At 33.7% G+C, this 24896-nt stretch overlaps 1 protein-coding gene across 1 annotated transcript in view; it reads right to left on the bottom strand.

The window, feature by feature from the left end:
- Positions 1-24896, bottom strand: part of LOC115211754 — a 749350-nt gene that overhangs the window by 24993 nt on the left and 699461 nt on the right. The window contains exon 21 of the mRNA XM_036503111.1: positions 6949-7098. Within this exon, the coding sequence (XP_036359004.1) occupies positions 6949-7098 (150 nt within the window). The remainder of the gene's footprint in view (positions 1-6948; positions 7099-24896) is intronic.

Raw genomic sequence — 24896 nt, 5'->3', positions numbered from 1 at the left:
AACGGCAGACTCTTTCCCCAAGACACCTGATGAAGGCTGGAGGGTATATCAGCTGAAATGTTGTGTTAACAACAAACAAGATGAGGACAAATATCCATCAAATGTAAATAATGTAAATAATTCCTCATCTCTTAAATATAAGGCATAAAGTGTTCTACTTGACCATTTTGTCAAGTTATTGTTCCATATATATGTAAATTAGAAAAAAAAGTTCCTTTAACTTATTAGTTGATTTTAATATTCTATATATATATATATATATATATATATATATATATATATATATATATATATATGGTTGTGGCGCACCTTTTGACAAGTTGTGGTGCACCTGAGCACTGTATACAATAATTTCATTATTATATTATATATATATATTAAAGTTAAATAAGGCCAGTTTATGGGATTACCTAAGGTTTCACATCCATAAAGGGATTAGTTTTATGGCATCTTATCTAACTTTAATATATAATGCTCTATAACTTAGAATGTGCTTCCCTTTTCGGATTTATGTTCACGGATGATTTATCTATCTGTCTGTCTGTCTGTCTATCAGTATATTAAAGGAGGAGCACTCTGTTAATTACAACAATGAGGTTCCCGGCTGATACAGACAATGGAACAGCTTGCTTGTGAAATTAACATGCAAGCAAGTGGCTGAGCACTCCACAGACACGAGTATCCTTAATGTTGTTCTCGGGGAGATTCAGCATGACACAGAGTGTGACAAGACTGGCTCTTTGAAATATAGGTACTACTAATTTTTGAATGATACGATCGTACTGCATTACCTCTAGATATCCTTGTTGCTTATTTTGATTTTAATCACCTTACTTTGAAATTGTATGGATAATACCGTACTAAATTCTAGTGCCTCAACTTAAGTTGATTCATCTGAATCTAAATTTTTGCTGAACCCAAAGTATATATATATACCATACCCAAAGTATATATATATATATATCTGTCTGCCTGCTTGTATGTCTGTTTGTCTATCTATCAATTTAAAATAATGTAACATATATAAAAGAATTACTTAGATCGATATAAATTCTTGTATTGATAAACTTAAATGAATCATTACCAGCAGTTAGTAGAGCTGGTTATGGCTGGACAGTGCAATGACAGAATTTAATATCAGATATGTCACACTTACATATGCATGCATAGAACTATAACATTTCATTTATTTGCTTTTAGGTTGAACAAAATCTATTAACTAATTTTATGTCAATATTTTTATATTCTTTAGTAGCAGCCTGATTTATAGAGGAAGTTTATTACATTTAATTTCTTTTTATATTGCAACTTGTGAGAAACAGTAATTGATTACAAATTTCAAAGGGCTGGCTCTTGGTTCTCAGCATTGCAAATGGAGTGACAGAGGAGTGTGTGTAATTCAGTTTAGTGCAAACAGTCATAGAGAACTTTGTTTACAGGGCACCAGTTTTTCAGTTTTTCTCTGTGATGCATACATTCTTTGCTGACACACACCAGTGAAGCATACACCTACATCTACATGTGCAATATTTATAGTAATTTTACATAATTTATAACTAAATGGCTCATATTTATGATTAGATTGTCCTTCTTAGAAACATAGTTATTTAAGATAACAAGAAGAATGGACAGAAAGATAGCAAGAAGAAGACAAGAATATATGTGACATCTTAGCTCTGCAACACGTACCAAGTGTTCAGAGTTATCAGTCTGTCAGCTAAATGAGAAATGGTTTTACATATATAATTAAAAAAATCCAGCCATCTATCTTCTCAGTTCACTATTCCTGGGTGGGTCATGAGAGCAGAGTTCTCAGCCACCTCCTCCATAGGGTCCTATCAGAAGCAACTGTCATTACTTTAAAGTAGGATTCTCAGGAATAACCGACTGAGGCTATGGATATTAGCCAATGATCTTGTTTGTGGTCTACCTCTAGGTCTCCTGCTAGTTGGCTCAGCTTGAAAAATCTGTCATGTGATACTTTCCTGCAACATTCTAATCACACATTTGTAGCATCAGAGCTGTGACTTCTCAGTCTGAAGAAGTAGCAACTCAACTGGAAGAATCTCACTGAAGTGTGCATCCTGTTCAATAATATTACTCCATTTTGGTCACTTGTATTCACAATCATATGTTTTCAGCTATTATCTAAAATTCATGACCATTGGTAATGATAGACATGAAAACTGAATTGGAGATGGCAAGTTTGGCTTTTTTTTTATCAATCTTTCCTCTTCTGAAGATTGAATACTGCAATTCTCACATCCAATTCAATCTTCTGAAACTGGGAATCTGTTTCATGACTTAAGTTTCATGCCATTGTGATCTTAAGGTGAGAACTCACTTGATGATCACAGTAATGTGAAACTGTAAGTTCTAGTTTCAATAAAAAAGAAAAACATATCTCCTGCATCATGAATTGAGAATATTTCTTTCAACTGTTCAACATAAACCAACATAAGAAAATAAATTACATTTTGATTGCACAATGGAAGCAAGATTGTTGGTGATAATAGCAATAAAATTGAAGAGCAGGAAGTGTTAGTGGTAGTGATAGCAGTGTTGCTAGTGAAGATCATTGTGGAGGAGAAAGCAAACATTAAGGACTTTGGTGATATAAGCAGTGCTAGAAAAAAAATAAACATGATTAAGAAGCAGACAGACATAGAAAAGAAATAGACAAAATAAATCAAATTGATAAAAAAGTAGTATTAATGATATTAAAATAGCCGGAGTCAAATGTATTAGGATTCATTTAGTGATAAAAGAGAAATGACTGTAAGAAATGATTTGAATAAGAAGTTTTAAAAAGGAAAGAAGGTGTAAAGTGATTGACAGCATTAGCAGGTTGCGTGAATTAGTGTAAAGATAAAAATTTGCATATTTGATTGAAAGAAATGGAAACTGAATCATGAGTTGAAAAGCAAAATTACTAACACCATCTGAAGAGTATGCATCAAGCCAAGACATTTTGTTACCTTGTATTAACTTTCTCAAATATTTTGGATGAAATTATGATTCAAATATCACCTGATAAAAGTAAGGTATTGTGGGGTCTTCTCAACAGCTTTCTTTTATTGTATATTATATTAAATTGCATAATTACCCTGTGTTAATGATGGGCATGGTATTATTATATTAGGATATATTTTCAAGATGTTCTCTTAATATTAATAGTGTTTGAAAGAAGAGAACAAATAATTAAAACAAATAAAGTTTTTATAAAATAATTATTTCTATATGAATGAAAAAACAAATGGCAACTTGTACATCCTTTCTCTGTTATTAGTGCAAATTAACAAAAATTAAGTTCAATATATGAATGTTGTTTGTAGAATATAGGCTTCTGTATACTTATTCTTTTCTACTCTAGGCACAAAGCCTGAAATTTTGGGGGAGGGGACCAGTTGATTTGATCAACTGGTACTTAATTTATCGACTCCAAAAAGATGAAAGATAAAGTCGATCTCGATGGAATTTGAACTCAGAATGTAAAGACATGAAATACCACTAAGCATTTTGCCCGGTATGCTAACATTTCTGCCAGCTTGCTGCTTTACACAAGCTGATTATTATACACTTCCATGACCAGCATTTTAAGTGGCTTTGGTGTGCAAATGAGGACACATTTTACATTTTAGGATTCTTTAATATCATATAATACAGAAATTAAGTTTTCTTTTTTTTTTTTGTTATCCTTAAATGAAGAGAAATGCCCAAAACTTTCAAAACTAGTGGGAGAAAGAGGGGATGGTATCCTGTAATTTTAAACCTGGACTGAATGCTCACAATAGAGTGGACTCTTCTTAAGGCTCCTAAAAATGCTGGGTTAATGTGTATATATAGCAGAGGATTAAGTCAACTACCCATGTTGGTGATGACAGTATTTGAACCCGGAACGTAAAAAGCCAGAACAAATACCACAAAGCTGATGCTAACTCGTCTACCAGTCCACAATCCTAATGAATTAAAGGTAAAATTGACCTTGGCTGGACTTGAAGTCAGAAGGTAAGGTGCTGGTTTAAACTCTCAAAAGAACACTTATTCGCAAAAGGAATTTTGCATTGTTCTTATGAAGTCTCTCAAAAAATGTGAGGTTTGGAAAAAGTAGAGGGGGTTGATAAAAATATTACTGCTTAATTCTAATTGTGAAGGTTTCCTATAGATTAGATAAATAATAATTAATTGGTGATAAAGTTGCTGTACCATGACATTTCTACTGCTTTTTTTTATGTATTGAGTAAAGTTGTGGCTTTTTGAAAAGCAATACAGTGCTGAAGGCATTTGTCTGTTTTGGCAGGTTTTGCTTGGAGCAATACAAATTGTAGAATAATAAGGCAGAAAGAAAACAAAATTTAAATTTTAAGGTAATCATCAATCTAGAGTCAGAAGTGAAAATTTCTGATTCCAGTTTTGATGGTTATTAGGCTTCAGATTTCACTCATGGATTTAAAATACATGATTGTAACCTTATAATCTCAGTTAAACTTGAAAACAATGATAATAATTGATAATATGTTTCTTTATTAGCCACACAGGGCTGAACTCAAACAGGACAAATTACAAATTAGAGCTTTTCTTTTTGGGGAGAAAAAAAAGTGGGGTAGGTTTTCGATCAATAATTGATAATAATCAATAATTCAATCAATAATTGATAATAATAAATCTCTCCTTTAGTAACAAGTCACTTTGACATCAACCCTATTCTTCGAGTTATCTTAGAAAGTTTTCAATGTCAAGTTTTGAATAATTATATAATGATATAATACATTTATTTTATCCTTGTTAGCTTTTATGTTGGGTAAACTATTTTTGTTTCTATTTTGAATAATAGTTTTGATTATCTGAACCTAGAACTACTTCTCATAAAAAGCTTGTAATGTTTTATTAGGAAAGATCAAGAAATAATGGAAATGCTGCATTATAATAAAAATAACTGTTTATCAAATTTATATTTCCTCGAGAGTTCCAGCTATCTAAATGATGATTATATAAAGATAACAGTATAGATTTTGAGAAAATTTGTAAAGAAGTGTGCTAGTTACAAGTATTGCAGGAGTTACTATAGTTTAGTAGAGTTTGGGCTATCATAAAATATATTGCCGCTGTATAACAAAGAATGAATTCAGTTGCATTTTCTCTCTCAAGCAGTTGGAATGTCAGTATTAATATGTCACAGTATTGTAAATTTATATGTGTGATGTTATCTATCTCAATAGAACATAGAAGATATAGTAGGTTTAATAAAATGCCAAGGAAAGGTAAGGATACACACCAATCTTCTGCAAGTTAGATTTTTACACAAATTCACAATTGCTTGTATGTAGAAAAATAATTTCCTAATCAGTGTATGCATAAACATACATAGTTGTGTGAAAAAGTGCCACACCCTAGTGGTTGAGGGAACCTGTGGAAGAGGTAGACCCAGGAAAACCTGGGACGAGGTGGTGAAGCACGACCTTCGAACTTTAGGTCTCACCGAGGAAATGACTAGAGACTGAGACCTTTGGAAGTATGCTGTGAGAAGACCCGGCAGGACAAGTGAGACCATAACCCGTGGCCTCTACCTGGGATGTGGCCAGTCCACTTATGCATACCTTTCCTTCTTGGGACACAAAACTCTACTTGTGAAGACCTGTTGAGGCAAATGAAAATCAAAATCGATTAACATCAATGGAAATTGTAGCTGTGATACCAGTGCCGGTGGCATGTAAGAGAACCATCTGAACGTGGCCGGTGCCAGCGCCGCCCCAACTGGCCTCTGTGCCGGTGGCACGTAAATAGCACCATCCGATCATGGTCGTTGCCAGCCTTACCTGGCCTCTGTGCTGGTGGCACGTAAAAAGCACCATCTGATCGTGGCCGTTTGCCAGCCTCGTCTGGCACATAAAAAGCACCCACTACACTCTTGGAGTGGTTGGCGTTAAGAAGGGCATCCAGCCGTAGAAACATTGCCAAATCAGACTGGGCCTGGTGCAGCCTTCTGGCTTCCCAAACCCCAGTTGAACCGTCCAACCCATGCTAGCATGGAAAGCGGACGCTAAACGATGATGATGATGATGATGTATAACCATACATGTATAAAGATATGTATAACATGCTTCCCATCTCAGCAAGGAAGGTGGTGCCTACTTTGGACTAAAACTAGAATATTAATGATCAGATACAAAAATAAATGATTTTCAGTCCATTGTCAAAATTTAATTTGATGTATGGATTCCACTATATAGAATGGTTAATATTTTGTTGCTAGACAGATAGATTTCCTCCATACCTTCCAACTAACGACAATATTAAACTATGAAAAGCTTTAAGGTTTTAAGTAAAGTTCCAGAATTCATTAAATATAGGATCAAAACAAAAGGAAGATTTGCCATTTTTGTTCAGTGCTATTATAGAGTGTTACATTGTCTCAAATGATTGAAATAATTTTTAGATGCATGTTTTGTTCATGTAGGTGTATAAAATAGTAGTAATTACAAAAAAAATATATGTGTAAGTAAATAGTTTTTGCTGTGAAAATATTTTTATACATTGTCTCATAATGATAAGGCCTTTTGTTGATAATTCATGTTATTAATATTTACTGCCTACTCCATAGCATGCTGAAATACTTAGGTATATATCATAAATGTTAATTTACTGATAAATATATATGTAAAACTGGTTTCATGTGAAATGAATTTGTAAATTATCTCACTGAAGAAATATGTTAATTTGTTATTGGTTATCCCCTTTTATGTGGTACAGCTGTTGAAATAATGACTTCCCACCAATACTACTAATACTACAATAATATGAATTGCTGAAATTATCTGCAATAAGACCTGTACATTAATGCATACTCATACAGACTGTGTGAGCATGAGAGAAACAGTGTGCAATCGAGTGAATAGGCGAGGAACATAAACAGACAACATTTTATGGATGAAAATAATGAATTACTACCTCCAAGATAAGTGTTTGAAAATGAACTACTTTTCTTCTTGGTGGTTTCATCAATAGCTAGAAGTTGCTTAGGTGGGTCTGGTGTATCCAATGAAAAGCTTTTCATCCGGGAGTTCAACTTCTTTCTTCGGCTCTTTGGGCTATGAACAACTGAAATGTGCATGGCATACAGAGATATTTAAGTTGAGAAAATATACAATGAATAACTTACAAACAATAACTCTGAGCACCTTTTCAAACTTCACCCGTCTAACACCCGTGGACATATTTACAAAGTCAGAAAACAGCACAGCTCCCATGGCTTTAGGAAACATTTTTTTCACACTGAGAGTTGCTGAAGCATGGAACAAACTGCCGGCATCAGTTGTTAGTTGTCAGAGCACTGCATCCTTCAAAACTTCCATGCTTCCTGAGATTCGCCAACACTACACCTGATTTTCTCCCCTCCATACACACGCAAGCATGTATCTGACTCACACATTGTTTGCTTTCCAGACATTTGTACATTACTGCATATGCTTTATACGCACTTTTGACAAGTTGTGGTGCACCGGAGCACTGTATACAATAATTTCATTATTATTATTATTATTTAAATAAAATCTAGATGGAAGAAGACTGAATATATTAGTGATGATTGAAGGACATGCATAAAAGAAAGGAAATTAATGGAAATAATTAGATAAAAAAAAAAATCATAATACATGTTCAAAAGTAATACATGACAACAAACAGTAAAACGTTTTTAGAATGTCAATTTATACAGAAATATATTTTCAGTAGATTTTAAATGTCCCACATTTCAAGTAACAGGATTTCCAGTATTGATGTTGATAATAAATTATATATTTCAGCAAATAAGTGCCATGTCTTCCCTTCCAAAAAGCAAATAAATGTTTTGTGATTTGTGAAAAAATTATTACTTCCATAATTTACATTTTTAGATGTAGTTTTCCCAAAACAATCTGGATACAATAAAGAAAATGTGATTGATTTTTATTACATATATATATATACATACATATATAGTTGAATAATCTGCTTAATAGAAATGCAAAACAAAAAAAGGATAATGTTTTTTGTTTTATTTAAAACAGTATTTGTTGTGTATTTTCAGAGTAATACAAAATAATCAAGTAAAAAATATTTGAATAATCTTCCAGATCACTAATTCATTATAAATATAATTATAGTTTAAAAGAACAAAATCAAGGCATGTTTTTGTGTAAGTAGCTTAAGCAGTCAATGAAAGATGTTCTTTCAGCAGCAAATTCTTATTTTCCAATTGTACAAAATACAAAAACCTTGTTGGAGGAGAAACATTTTAGATAATAACTTTTACTGAAAAAGTCCACTTCTATATTTGCTGATGCAAACTATTATTATTATTGACTATAGTAATTATATTTAGAAGTCAGTGAGGCAGGTAATCCAACTTTATTGTTTTCTCTTCTTTCCTTCAAACTCACTGAATGAAAACTACAACACTAATTCTATTTTCATTTCTAAAACCTACTAAAAAGAAAAAAAATCCCTGATAATTGGCATTTTCTTTGCTAACCTGTTTCGTGAGTGTAAATTTTAGGCTTTCAAATTCTCTTTTGACAAAATAACACCATAAATTATTTACGGAAAATGTGTAAGGTGAAGCTGTGTGGTGAAATGCTTCCTTCCGAACCACATGGTTCTAGGTTCAGTCCCACTGTGTGGCACCTTTGGCAAGTGTCTTCTACTATATCCACAGGTTGACCAAAGCTTTGTGAGTGAATTTAGTTGATGGAAACTGAAAGAAACCCATTGTATATATATATATATATATATATATATGTGTGTGTGTGTGTGTTTGTTCTCCACCACTACTTGACAACTGGTGTTGGTGTGCTTATATTGCTGTGACTTAGTGGTTTGGCAAAAGAGACTGATAGAATAAGTACTAAGCTTAAAAAATAAATACATGCTGGGGTTGATTCATTTGAATAAAAACTTTCAAGGTGGTGCCCCAGCATGGCTGCAATATAATGACTGAAACAAGTATAAGATAAAAGATAAGTATGACGTATTTGATAGTCATAATGCAACAAAGCTCTCATGGTCATGCAATTAATAATATAACTATTTTATTCCGAGTCTCTCACTCTTGTTTGATACTTTATTCAAATGGAACATGATGGGTCCTATCAAACCATGCAACCCATGCCAGCATGAAAAACAGATGTTAAATTTTGAGGATAATATTATTCAGTTGACAATCTGACAACCAATATTTCAAATTTATGCATTAAACTCAGTCGTTTCTTTTATATTCTTTACTCTTTTACTTGTTTCAGTCATTTGACTGTGGCCACGCTGGAGCACCACCTTTAGTCGAGCAAATCAACCCCAGGACTTATTCTTTGTAAGCCTAGTACTCATTCTATTGGTCTCTTTTGCCGAACCACTATGTTACGGGGATGTAAACACACCAGCATCTGTTGTCAAGCAATGTTGGGGGGCAAACACAGACACACAAACGTATACACACACACACACACACATATATATATATATATATATATATATATATATACACATATACATATATATACAACAGGCTTCTTTCAGTTTCCGTCTACCAAATTCACTCACAAGGCTTTGGTCGGCCCAAGGCTATAGTAGAAGACACTTGCCCAAGGTGCCATGCAGTGGGAATGAAACTAGAACCATGTGGTTCGTAAGCAAGCTACTTACCACACAGCCACTCCTACGCCTATGTTTTTTCTTATTAAAAATCATTTAGATAATGTCATGCCTTTTATTGTGTATTTGGATTTTAGAGTGAACAAAAAAGAAAGACAAAAAGAAAAGAAGCCTGTTGTTTTATCAGGTTTTTGACTTTAAGGCTAAAGTCAAAACTATTTACTCTTTCTAGAGAGTTATCTGAACAATCTAGGAATTTTGATTTATGAGAATCCATAGCAATAATTATTCCTGTAAAGCTGGTACATTTGAAGTTTTCCTTCTCAGTTAGGGTACCAGAGATACCATTTTACCTTTTATAAACTCATCAATTTGTCTTTTGCTCTCTTTACCTTCAGATTATTGGACTGTAAAACAGGCTTGGAACTTTGTTAGTAAATTCTTTGACAGATTCTGCTATGAGAACAAGTTCATCAACAGCCTTGTTGAATACCTGTGAATACACAAAATTTCATACATGGTTTCCTTCACAAACCAGACTACAGCATATTTCCTGAACACTAAATGTAAACAGTCGTTTTTCTGTCATTAGAGATATAGCATCTGAGATTCTGCGATCTTGTACACACCAAAATTGCATCTTATCAAAGCTAAACTGGATTAACTTTGTTTAAAAGTCTTTCAGCTATTTTCAAGACTTAGTGCATCAGTTTGAGGGTTCTTTAATTGTTCCTTTCCAGTATGCTACCTTTGCTCTGAAGCAATTAATCTTTTAAGGGCAGGTATAAATAGAAAGTCTTTTCATGTAGGATGCCAAAAAAAAAAAGGAAAAAGAAAACCCCACAAGATGATAATAATTCAAATAGCTTATAATGCAAACTTGGCTTATATACCATATCTGTCTTCTTCAGAATTTAGCAGTGTGTCAATAAGCCACACCTGACCTTAAAAGGGTTAATGATGATGTACTTTTTTCTTTTCTTTTCTTTTTTATTTGTTTCAGTCATTTGACTGTGGCCATGCTGGAGCACCGCCTTTAGTCGAGCACATCAACCCCCAAGACTTATTCTTTGTAAACCTAGTACTTATTCTATTAGTCTCTCTTGCTGAACCACTAAGTGATGGGGACATAAACACACCAGCATCAATTGCCAAGCAATGTTGGGGGGACAAACACAGACACAGAAACATATACATTCACACACACACACACATATACATATATACACAATGGGCTTCTTACAGTTTTTGTCTACCAAATCCACTCACAAGGCTTTGGTCGGCCCGAGGCTATAGTAGAAGACACTTGCCCTATGTGCCATGCAGTGGGACTGAACCTGGAACCATGTGGTTGGTAAGCAAGCTACTTACCACACAGCCACTCCCACACCTATATTGTTATTGGGAATAATATCTTCCTGCATTACTCAATTATTTGAGTTAATAGCATATGATGTATGCAGCCTGACCCCTTCAACATCTTAGCAACTAACCCTGATGCATTCATTGTTGTATATCTTGTTTTTATCCCAACGAACTAGTAATATTTGGTCAATTCCACTTGGAGTATTTTGTTGTATCTCAGGAGGGTCATTATACCAGAAACAAACACACAAGATAGAAGAAAATATGTTTCAACACATGAGATCACATCAAGGATCTTGCAAACCAATTACAAAAACGAAACCTCTTGGAGTAGTTTTTCACAATCTTATTCATACAACTCATAGTAACCTTTCCATACCTCTTTCTTTTCACTACCACTGAAAAGAAGAACGCTTGTTTTGGTAAATATTCTTCTGTTCCAAGAATACTTAATGACATTCATCCTCATGCTGCAGAGTGTTAGCAAATCCTCTGCTCTTAGTTTTTCTCATCATTAGATTCCCCTTTTTTTTCCTTTTTACTTATTTCAGTCATTTGACTGTGGCCATGCTGGAGCACCACCTTAGATGAAGAAATTGACCCCAGGACTTATTCTTTGTAAGCCTAGTACTTATTCTATTGGTCTTTTTTGCTGAACTACTAAGTTATGGTGACATGAACACACCATTATCAGTTGCCAAGCGATGGCAGGGGTAAGGAGGGAGCAAACATAGATGTGCACAAACAAATACATACATACACACATATACACACACACACACATATATATATATATATGACAGGCTTCTTCCAGTTTCCAAATCCACTTGGATAGCCCAAGGCTAATAGAAGAAGACACTTGCTCAAGGTGTCACATAGTGGGACTGAACCCAGAACCCTGTGGTGGGGAAGCAAGCTTTTTACCACACAGCCACACCTGTGCCTATATATCTAATATTTTGCTATCTCAGTAGCTTTTTGATATCATTCCTTGCTGCTCCTTCCTAACACTTCTCCCAGATATATTTTCTTATTTGCTCCAGTCAATAGACTACGGCCATGCTGGGGCATCACTTTGAAGAATTTTTAGTTGAATGAATCAACCCCAGTACTTGTTTCTTTTAAAGTCTGGTACTTATTCTATCAGTCTCTTTTGCTGAACAACTAAGTTGTGAGGACATAAACACACCAACAATGGTTGTCAATCATTGGTGGGGAACAAACAGAGACACAAACACACTCACAAGATGGGCTTTCAGTTCATGTCTATCATATCCACTCACAAGGCTGTGAGTAGAAGACACTTGTCCAAGGTGCCACACAGTGAGACTGAACCCAGAACCATGTGGTTAAAGAGTAAAATTCTTACCACATCTGCACCTATAATCCTATCCTGCACTTAGAATCCTGCCGAGCTGGATTTTTGCTCCATCTACAATAGTTGTTAGCAGTGTGCAATACACTCTTTTACTTGTTTCAGTCATTTGACTGTGGCCATGCTGGAGCACCACCTTTAATCGAGCAACTCGACCCCGGGACTTATTCATTGTAAGCCCAGTACTTATTCTATTTGCCGAACCGCTAAGTGATGGGGACATAAACACACCAGCATCGGTATATACATATATATATATATATATATATACATATATACATATATATGACGGGCTTCTTTCAGTTTCTGTCTACCAAATCCACTCACAAGGCTTTGGTCGGCCCGAGGCTATAGTAGAAGACACTTGCCCAAGGTGCCACACAGTGGGACTGAACCCGGAGCCATGTGGTTGGTAAACAAGCTACTTACTACACAGCCACTCCTGCACCTATGTTTATTAAAAATACCCAGCTGTCCTCTATAAAACAGTTCTTTTTCTTCTGTCTCCTATTATAAGAAACACCACCTAGTGATGTTTGGAAGTTTCACCTAACAGAAATATCTTTTAACTTACATCCATCTTAGTTCTCCTTTGTGTCGTACTTCTAAGCCTGTTTTATTATAACATAAACTATTAACCTATGCTGAGAGTTGCATTGTTAACCAGGATAAATTTTGTGTTACCAAATATCTGATGTGACTAGAATAAATTCTTTAAGTAACCTAAAGAAATCAATGAATAAGAATTAGAAAGGTGTGAAATAATCCTTATGCAAGAAAATGTTGTGCTGTTCGAATCAACATCACAGTAATTTAGATTACATAATTTTCACCTAGGAGTCAGATATTTTATTGAATCAGAATAATTCATACAAATAATTTTAATTTGATAGACAGCAATCTTATTTTCCTTCAGTGATTGTTCACTAACAGAAATCTTCTGTGAATGTGATGAAAATTAACTCAAGAAAAAAAATAAAGAAAAAAGATGGAATGAATGAATGAATCAAAGAACACTTTCAATATTCACGTTTTCCTCTGAACCAAATAATTTGTTGTGAGAGAAGCAGCTGCCAAGAAATGACTTGAGAACAATCCATTGGATGTGCAACATTTACATCAATGGAACAGAAACCATGTTTTTTTTGTTTGGAGGAGGGACAGCATCTATAGGTTTTCAGGCATAATTTCTATACACTTATTTTAGTGTGTGTATGTGGAGTTTTTGGCTTATGTTTGAGATCAGATAGAGACAGTAATTCTAAGATGTTGTTGTAGTGTTCTGGAGCATTAGTGATGAATTTGGCAGTTGTGTATGGCTCAGTGTGCAATTGCGAAAGAAGGAAATGGTTGAAGAAGATTTTAGTCATGAACCATGCTACACAAGTATCTAAATTATTTTTCACTTTCATTACTTTAATTTATTGAGTCAGTAATTTTTTATTTTTTAAATTTTATCTAGTTCCAGCTCATGAGCTGTGGCCATGCTGGGGCATATGGATATAGTATGTATAAAGTATTCTTTTATAGAATTTATAAAACAGTGATTTATAGACTGGAGTTCCAAGCAGGGCTGCTACAGCCTTTGATAGATCTGGCATACTTTACATCATTTTACTTGAGTGGACTTAGTAGATGGAAACTGAATGAAGTCCATTCTTTGTGATAATTTTAAATGATTGACACCATCATATAAGGATATTGTTTGTTTCCAGTCTTTCATGAAAAACACGTCTGGCTATGAGCATATATTTACCTTGCTTGGAAATGGAACCTGGCAGTAGAAAACCTGCTTCTGTAGATTCTGTTTCTATGCAAGCATGGTAAAAGTGGATGCTAAAAGGCTGAGTTTCTATCATGTGTTTATCAGATAGTGTCATCTATGCATTTTATTTTTAAAGAAAACTAGCAGTATTGCCCGGCGTTGCTCGGGTTTGTAAGGGAAATAACTATATAAGCATTTTTAGAGATGTAAAGTATAATAGCCATCTCAATATGGCTAACCACAAAGAGGGGGGGTGTTACTGTAGCTTTTTACGTTCTGAGATTTAATAATAAATTTTTAGAGAGTTACTTCCCTTATATATGCCAAAAATGCATTAAAAATGGAAAAAAATGATGGTAAATTTTTTTTAAATCGTAGACTCATCGTAGACGCGTGCTAATACCCAGAAGGGCTCGATATGAATCACGACTATAAGATACCCGGTTTTAGTTAAACTGCACTGCAAAATGTGGGAGTAGTTAGGAATCTAAATCGTAGGAGACAGACACACAACTTGACTTTTATATATAAAGATATCATTTAGGTAATTCAGTGTAAAGGGTGGTACTCTTTTATATCCAGTCTTATATGAAGTCCTTGTTAACCATAGCTTAAAGATCCAATATTCTAAGTCATACACACAACAGCTGTGTCTGGAAATTTATTGAAACCCTCAGGGATAATTTACAGATGTACTTCATTTATGTCAGCCTGAAAAAAGAATTTATGTAAAAATGATTTTGAACTGCCATTGTTCTGACCATGTTGACACGCATACATGAATAATAGGGCTCATAAATAGATACAAATGGAATGTAGCCAACATTTTCTGAAGATTTGATACTTATTTCCAGCGATATATGAAGTGAGGTATGCAATATTAGTTCCTATCTTGCAATGAAACCAAATACCTGTAGAAGATTTGAAATCACAAATCACAAGCAGTTGCTCCAATGTGTTTTGATGTTGAGTCACTATCAACTAAAATATACTCTCATACTGACATCACATCCAATCAGTGTTCTAAATTCAAACACCCATTTAACATAGTTATCACTTCTGCCACTACTATGAAATATAATCTAGATCATGTAGCTATTCACCAATGAAATTCCTTCTCTGATGGCCGTTCATTCATTACCAGCATACTGGCACAGATAATACTCTTTCACATAAATGATATCTATTACCTCTCCTCTTCACACACACACACAGGCACAGACACACATACACACATGCACACGCACGTGCGTGCACACACACAATGTGTAACTGGAAACAGAAGTGAATAAGCAATTCATGTCTAAAAATAAAATTATTTACTAAAAGCTACAGTTTCACTCGATCACTACTCCGAGTTTCATGCTAACTGACAACTGATGGAAAATTGAAAGTGTTCACATGCTTTATCAATCAATTTCAGGGTTGAAATTGTCACTTAGCTTCTGAGTACAAAGCCACCTGCTTCAGCTGCTGTAATGTTATTGGCATACTGTTACTACTACTACTACATATGCTATGCTTAACAGCTTGTTGTTGTTTAGCCCCAGAATAATCCTATGTCACAGTTGTTCTTGCATGGCTATCCTGTCTTTTTATATATCAAAAGTTACACTGTCCAATTTATCTTTTTTTTTTTGGTTAAAATGTTTGGGTGAAATTTGAGGAAGGATTCGCTTTTCGTTAGTTTCTCTCCTCTTTTGAAGGAATTAGTTTGTCTCCTCTTTTGACTTAGAATTAATTTGTCCACTATTGCTTAGCTTTGATGATGATGATGACATAGAATAAAACATCAGTAATATTAATATGCCAATTTGATTTTTGTACGTACCTGACACGTGTGTTACATTGAAGAGAAAGAAATTGTTGAAAGAAATTTTGTTCCTTAAATAAAAATTTTTAACTAGATCTCTTGTAATTTCTGGAAAGGATCTGAAACCACCACCTATGTGTGGTATCACTACTTCTCAACACCCATGCCTACTGGGCCACCAAAGCAACGACAATCTTAATGAGAAAATTAAGATACTTAAATGTTGAGCAAGGGAAAGAGGAAGTGAGAGAGAATGAGAGACGACAGCTTGAAACTGTCTTTTTGGAGTGGCTGATTATTTTGAATTCCTCTCTATGATTGAACTGAAATTGACTCCTGACCATTAAAGGTCCAACCATACACACACACACATTTGTTTTAGGTCTTCAACCCATTTGAATTCGGTCATACACCAGATAATATGGTAAGTCTTATGTTCTGAAATTTAAAATTTGAATTTGTTTTAATTAAAAAAATTACACTTCAGCTAAAAAAAAAACATCTTTTGGCTTTCAAATACAACCTTTTCTTTCTCTTTCTATATATTTTTTGTTAAGTTACAATTTCTCTGTTTTGGTCAGGATTTTTAGAAATTTCTTTTTCCTGGTATCAAGTAATGGATGAAAGCATTTAAAAAAATTAGATTCATTGAGCTAAACAAAATCAAAAATATTAATTCTATTCTTTCCTTAATACTAACAGGAGCATAGTATGAGATAGAATTAGTGGTTATTTTTGGCAAATTAAACAATAATACAGAGTTGTTCAATTGGTGCATTTCTTGATGTTTATAAATAAACAAAAACTAAGACACACACACACATATATGAATGTATGTGTGTGTGTATGTGTGCAATAATAAGTGTTGTATGGTGAAAATAAACGCAATTTTCTCTTCCTATATTTTTTATTTAGTTAGAATTTCTGTTTTGATCAGAATTTTTCCAATTTCATTTTTCTTGTATCAAGCAATTGACGAAAACATAAAAAAAAAAATTAAACTCATAGAGCCGAACAAAATCAAAAATATAAATTCTATTTTTTTCCCATTACTTTTTACTTTCCTACAATATAATTAATTACCATATTCTATATACTGTCTCCTTGCATATTAGGTAAGTATTTTAGAAATATTTTCACCTTTTAAACAAAAACTGTCTTATACATTCGTATATGTTTTTCAATTGAAGCACACTGATTCATTTTGGAGATTTATTGTTTTAATAACAAGTTTTAAAATATGGATAGTTGCATGAGGGACACAGCATGAGTGCGTCAGTGTAGAAGGAGACAACGGTTGTGTGAGGAACAGCGGGAGGAAATAAGGAATCAAAATCGCATGAGCATGAGACAGAGAAGAAAAGAAATAAGCCAAGAGGAGAGGGAGTGTATCGTACAACATAGGTGGGAAAAATATCAGCAAAGGATAAAACAAATGAGCCACGACTAAAGAGAAGTGTATTTTCAAAATAAGAGAGATGGAGATCAACAGAATTGAGAACACATGAATCAAGAGCAAAGGCAGCTGAGTTCAAGAAAGAAGGGAACATATGGATGAAGTTGAAAGGCAGAATTACAGAATTCAAGAAAGAAAGAAAAATATGGAAGATGAAACAGAATTAGCTTATTTCAGAGTTCAAATAAGATGGAATATTAAAAAGAACAACAAAATTCTCAATTTATGACTTGTGAGATGAATGTAGTATGCTTATACTGTCATGAATGTAGATTTCTGCAGGAAGCATTTAATTGCTGCTAGTTGACGGTCTCGTTTAGAGAATGTGTGGGCTAAGACTACATGCCTTCATTGGTTAGTTAAAGTTGAGACAGTGTCATGTGACAACTTGCTGGGGCTGCCTGCTGGAGCCTAGCAGCAGGTATTTAAAGGGAAATTTGACAAGACAGTCAGTCGCCCGCTGACGCTCATTGATGCTACATCGAAGTGGCCAGGGAACAGAAGAAAGAAGACATGCACCCAACACCAGAGCTGAAGACACCTCCGAAAGGGGTGGGGCCGCCACGTCAAAACGGTAGAGGAGTAGGGTCCGAAACCGGACGTGGTTCCTCCTGATGATGTCTTGAACTAACTGGATTCTATAAAGGAGCTGTTGTGGTAGCAGACCATGAAACATCGTTGAATTTCCTTCCATGGTGAGGTTTCCTTGCCTAATCTACAAGAATATCCTGCTGAATTAAAACAACTTTTGGAGACTACTGACATTGAAAGAATGAACTTTAGATGGAACATCAGAAACTATAACTCAATGTATTCATTTGCTTCATTTGGAACCAATGTTACACTCCACCCTGGTCATGGCCCTGTCGCAATATACATTTCTACTATAGGCACAAGTCCCGAAATTTTTTGGGAGAGGGGGGGGCATTCAATTAGATCGTCCCCAGTATGTAACTGGTACTTGATGTATCGAACCTAAAAAGATGAAAGGCAAAGATGACCTTGGCAGAATTTGAACGCCCAATGTAAAGGCAGATTAAATACCACTAAGCATTTCTCCCAGCGAGCGAACGATCCTGCCAGCTTGCCACCTTTAGCTGTCACAATATAGAAACATTTCTACACAATTTACAGATGCATACATTTTTATATTTTCTGTGAATTTTTCATGGATCCATCTAGTATGTACTAAAATACCTATGTGTATAAAAATGTATCTCAATTAACTAGATGCTATATAACTTTAGAAAGTTTTCGTTTTTGGATTTGGTTTGCAAGATTCTTTATATGAGTTCGTGTGTTGAAGCATATTCTGTTGTGTCTGGGGAGAGTCATTTTCTTTCTGTGCCTTATTATGTAACACACACACCGGTAAAATTTCTTTTTTTTATTTTTATTATTTTTAGAAATAAGAAAAAAGTGGAAATTTTACTGGTGAGTGTGTTACGTAATAAGGCACAAAAAGAAAATGACTCTCCCCAGACACAACAGAATTTAGAAAGTTTTAATATGAGTAAAATGTCAGTGCACACAACTTCAATGATGGTTTTGACATTGTCACTCTACAAGCAGCGCTCACTGTAACTTTTGACAGAGCAACATACAATATTTCCTGTCAATTAAAATAGATCAATCATGGAGGAAAGACATATTTTGCTCAATGACTGAATTTAAGACTATTATTGCTAAAGCTGTAATCGTACAAGGCAGATGAATGGCAGAGTGGTGTCAGAAGGTCTCAGTTTAATGACATATTTTCCATAATGTTCACCACTTGTGACAATGTTGTTTTCTATAATGCATTCATGTATTATGGGAATTTTTATTCCATTGCATAATGGTCCATTAGCCTTATTTGAATTTCTCAATGGCATTACAACACGCTACTTTTTCAAAGTCTAATCAACAAGGAGAGGGTCCACCAAAGTTACAGCTAATTAGGAACTTCAGTGGATCAATAGACAGATTGTCTTAATTGCTGTACAAGCATGACATTGTAGTTGAAAAAGTTCGTTTTATAACCACATGGTTTTGGGTTCAGTTCCACTGTGTGACATCTTGGGTAATTGCCTTCTAATATAGTTCCAAGCCAACTAATGCTTTGTAAATGAATTTGATAGATGGAAAATATGTGGAAGCCCATTGTGTGTGTATGTGTATATATATATAAGTCAGGGAAAAGATGCACTCAAATGTCAGTTGAGTGGATATATATATATATATATATATATCGATCGTGTCAGTGGCATGTAAAAAGCACCAACCGATCATGGCTGTTTCCAGCCTCCCCTGGCACCTGTGCCGGTGGCATGTAAAAAGCACCCACCACACTCATGGAGTGGTTGGCATTAGGAAGGGCATCCAGAGTGCAGTAGTTGCTTTTGACGTGCCACCAGCACGTAATATGATATATATATATATGTGTGTGTGTGTCTTTGTTTTTGTGCCTGTCTCTCCAAAAGAGATTGATAGAATAAGTACCAGACTTTAATAAATTAAAGTCACTTTGTTTGACTAAACCCTTTGAAACACTGCTCCAGCATTATTGTGATCCAATAACTGAAACAAATAAAAAAGAAGAAGAAATATTGCAGGAATCAGCACTTTTATAAATGACTGTTTCTCCATAAAATATGTTGATTTCCTCATTTGTAGAAGTTAGGTTCTCCAATAAAAAAACAACAACAAAAAGAAAAAAACAAAACAAACAGAAGTACAATACACCAAAGCTTTCAAATATATCGAAAAAGCAGTGCTGCATTACTTTCTGCATCTGTTTTGCAAGAACCACATAAACTGCATGTATTTTTCTTTTTTAAGCTGGAAGGAAACAACTGAAAAAATAAGGAGATGATCTATAATAGAAACTGCTTTCCCAAATCATTTTATAAAATGCTGTCACTAAAGACTATATCATTTCTGTTTGACATTAATCAACTTATATTTTGGTTATCTCCATGCTTTGACACTTAGAAATCATTTTCTTATATTCTAAATATCTTGCTTGTGTGTGCATGTGTGGGTGAAAGAGAGAGGAGTGTGTGTAATATATATATATATATATATATATTATATATATATATATATATATATAATATATATATATATACACACACACATATACATATATATATATATATGAAAGAAAATTTTGCTTGAAATATCTGAGTATCATTTAATAAGACTTTGAATGTAAATAAAAAAAGTGATTGTTTTCAGAAACAGTTTTTTTTTAATAACAAGTACATTGATAAATCAAATAATGCAACAATTTATACTTTTAAATGTCAGGGGATTTAAAAATGGTTCAAATATCAACATAATCAACTGAATAGAGTCTGAAATAAAAACATTTCTGAAAAAGCTCAGCAAAATGTCATATGCACATTGGAAAGTGATGAAATATTGTATATTCTCCTGCTGATGATAACAGTAACATGCATATGTATACTTTCTTTTTTTGGAAAATCTATATAATATTTGCACTTCAGTTCAATGCTCTAATAATGAAAATCTGATGAAGTTGTAGAAGGGAGATTTTGAAACGTAATCTGTATTATTAGATAATAAGTGAAAAAAGAAATCCTGAATGGCATAAAACTTGATTCTATTTTCCATTAAGAAAATTGGTGCTTAAAGGCTTGTTTACAAAAGGTAACTTTTATCCAGAAGAAATATTTCTTTGAGAAATAAAAACAAAAGTGTTCAGCTGTAAAACTGAAATAGTTTGGCAAGAAGCATTGAACTGTACAAACCAGAAGGATTGTCTTAAAGCCCATAAAAAAAAAAATTACAGTGAATTGTTTTGCCACAAGGAGTGAGAAAAAAAAATATTTTGGATGTTTGTCCTTTTTTGGAGAGAGAAAGAACATAAAGGTTAATACCTATTTCTTTACTACCCACAAGGGGCTAAACACAGAGAGAACAAACAAGGACAGACAAAGTCTATTACATTGACCCCAGTGCGTAACTGGTACTTAATTTATCGACCCCGAAAAGATGACAGGCAAAATCGATCTTGGTGGAATTTGAACTCAGAACATAGCGGTATATGAAATACCGCTAAGCATTTCGCCCAGCATGCTAACGATTCTGCCAGCTCGCTGTCTCTCATTCATCGTATTAACATAAAGGTTAATACCATGAATGCAGAAAGGCAAATGAGAAAAGTAGGAGGTGAAGGAGTAATATGGATTGGTTGGTGTAGGAAAGCCTGTGTAAGTAGTATGGAAGATAGTGGGTTGTAACAGAATGAAGTCCATTAAATGTCTCCAAAAGTTAGGCGATGATGTTAAGCTAAGGAACAGATTAACTCTGTTGAAGTACTGAAATGATACAAAGTATTTTTTTTTTAAAGCTTTCTTGAAAGACGACTCACTTTTTCCTGTAGACAATCATAAAGTACTTATGTTTTATTAATATATTTAGTAGACACGGAGTAAGCAGAGTAGATATAGTATCATGCAAAATGACTTGCTGTATCTACTTAGAATCTTTTTTCCCCTCTAAATTTTCTACTGAAATTAATTGTTCCATTTATTTTCCTGAGGGTCAATAAAACAAATACCAGTTGAACACTAGGATTAATACAATTGAATTTCCTCTTCCCTACCCTAAAGTAATCAATAGAGCTGATCACTAGCTATTGGATATCTCTAATCACAGAAAGACGAAACAATTGACTCTATTTATATGCATGGTGTATGTATAAATAAATACTAACAGCAATTTCTTTATCAGTGATATATAAATATGATCCAAGGGTCCGAATGCAGGAAGTCTGTAAGCTTCAAGCAGTAGGTGACCAGTATAGAGAACAAAAAGTGGACAGTATATTTCTCTTTTACTTGTTTCAGTCATTTGACTGCGGCCATGCTGGAGCACCACCTTTAGTTGAGCAAATCGACCCCAGGACTTATTCTTTGTAAGCCTACTACTTATTCTATCGGTCTCTTTTGCCGAACTGCTAAGTTGCAGGGACAAACACTGACATACAAACATACACACAAACACATATATATACATATATATGACAGGCTTCTTTCAGTTTCCGTCTACCAAATCCACTGACAAGGCTTTGGTCGGCCCGAGGCTATAGTAGAAGACACTTGCCCAAAGTGCCACACAGTGGGAATGAACCCGGAACCATGTGGTTGGTAAGCAAGCTACTTACCACACAGCCACTCCTGCGCCTATATATATATATATATATATAGAGAGAGAGAGAGAGTATATGATAAGATAAAATAAAATTTATTGGCATTGAGAGTTATACACTTTTTCCACTATCGAAGTTGCAAAGAGATTCAATAAGCTGATAGATTCTGTACAGCTAGAATCACTGTAAGCAACTAATGCTGCTAAAAATATGAATAAAATTCCAAATTGAGGGAGTGGAAGAGGTAAAATGTAAGATACTTGTTTCTTATACATATTCTGGATGTCACCTTATGCTAAAATGCTCATTGGATCTCTAAACTTACTTTCTTCCTTAAATTGTTTTTTTTTTAATTTAAAAAATTTTGTTGTGGCTCACTTATAAATTCTGTGGGGCATGTAAATTTCAGTATGGTACACATTGGACTTTCTTATGTCTCCTGTTTCTGAAGGAGAGCATTGCTTGAAATGTAAAACACCCTTTCTTTCCTTCCCTGAGCATTAATACTTTGCATGTACCATGTCCTCACAGCGTTGGCCAAGAATCATACTCGCTACACGACCACAGTACTTTTCAGGGCTAATTCAAGTCTGATCTAATTGCGATAACAGTCCTTTTTAGGACTATTCTTGGATTGGATCTAATTGCGATAACCGTCCTTTTAAGGGCTACCCTCAGATCAGACCAGAAGTAGTGGCCAAGAATCATACCCGCTACATATATATATACACACACACACACACATGTATTTTGAGTTTTATTTTCTTGTTTGTTTTGCCAAATCTATCTATCTCTCTCTCTCTCTCTCTCTCTCTCTCTCTCTATATATATATATATATATATATATAACGGTAAGCTTTATGAAAATAGACAAAAGACGAAGGCAGGTTTACGGAAATAAACAAAAGACGAAGGCAGGTGGAATACAAACAAACAATTGTATTAGTATATAATTGTATATATATATATATATATAAATATATATATGTATGCAGTAATATAAGGATTATTTGTGAAAATAATAAAAAAATATGAGATACTAAAACCATCTTTTATTCATTTATTGGTCTCAGTCATTAGAATGTAGCTATGCTGGGGCACTTTCTTCAACTAATTTAGCCATTGACCTGATTATAATGGGAAGTAATGGGATGAAATAATAATATTTGAAAGACAGGAAATGTTACTATTCAATATGTTCTAGACTCGAAAATGAATACGATATTTCTATTAGATGATAGGGACACTCAAAGAGTCAATTTATGTGTGGCTATATATATGACCATGTTTAAAGAAATATTTATCAAAACAAATTAAAGCTGAACAACAAATGCAAGTTAGTGAAGCATATAATAAAGCCAAAAGCCTTTTGAGCTATTCCAAAGACTAAAAATACTAAATTGAATTATTGAAGCTAAAATTAAGTTCCTGTTATTAAGTAAAGCAAAATGCATTTCTAGCTCACAATAGAAAGCCAAAATAGAACATTTTAGATAGAAAAGATATATCAAGTGAAAAATTATAGTAATAAGCATTAATTTTTTATATATAGGAAAAGTGTTAAAGCTGCTTTTTGCATATATAATATTAATTTATGAGCAAATCATTGATTTCTTGTAAGATGTGTAATTTTGGTAAGGAGATACAACTGCAGAAGATAAAACCATTTGTTAGAATAGAAATTTAATATTTCAGATTTCAACAATGAAGTTGTTTCTGAAATATTATCTTTAAATTATGTTAATAAACAACATATCATTCTGACGTGTTACCCTAGAGAATCTTTCAGTTTATGTTTCAAATTGGGCTATTTTTCGGTCAACTTTCTTGGGAAAAAGATGACAATCCATCTAAATATAGTACATAATTAAATGTACAAATTCCACATAGCTAAAATATATTCATTCATACTAATTTTCTAAGCAAAATACAATTTTATGTCATTTAGTTATATAAACAAATTTTTAATTCTAAAATAACAGCATGTTAAATAAAAGGAGAAAATAATTCACTGGATTTTGCATAGTATCCAGTTTAGAAAAAAGAAAATCAAAGAAAAGGAAGTGCCTTTTAAATTTTTATGTTGTAACTTCAGATATTTATATAATTCAAGAGCAAATAAACTGAGCTCCTATAATGTAAACAAATAAAAATCTGTGACTGAAATTAATCTTAGCAATTATTTTTCTATGATGCAATCCAAATATTTGTGATTTTTATTTAAATATAAATGAATTACCAAATATTTGCATTTTTATTAAAATATAAATGAATTACCTGCAAAGATTTTCAACATGGAAAAGAAAGGCGTTAGTTTATTTCTTTTTAACTTGTTTCAGA

Source organism: Octopus sinensis, linkage group LG5, assembly GCF_006345805.1.
Source record: "Octopus sinensis linkage group LG5, ASM634580v1, whole genome shotgun sequence".
NCBI lineage: Eukaryota > Metazoa > Mollusca > Cephalopoda > Octopoda > Octopodidae > Octopus > Octopus sinensis.
This window is presented reverse-complemented; position numbering and strand designations above follow the sequence as displayed.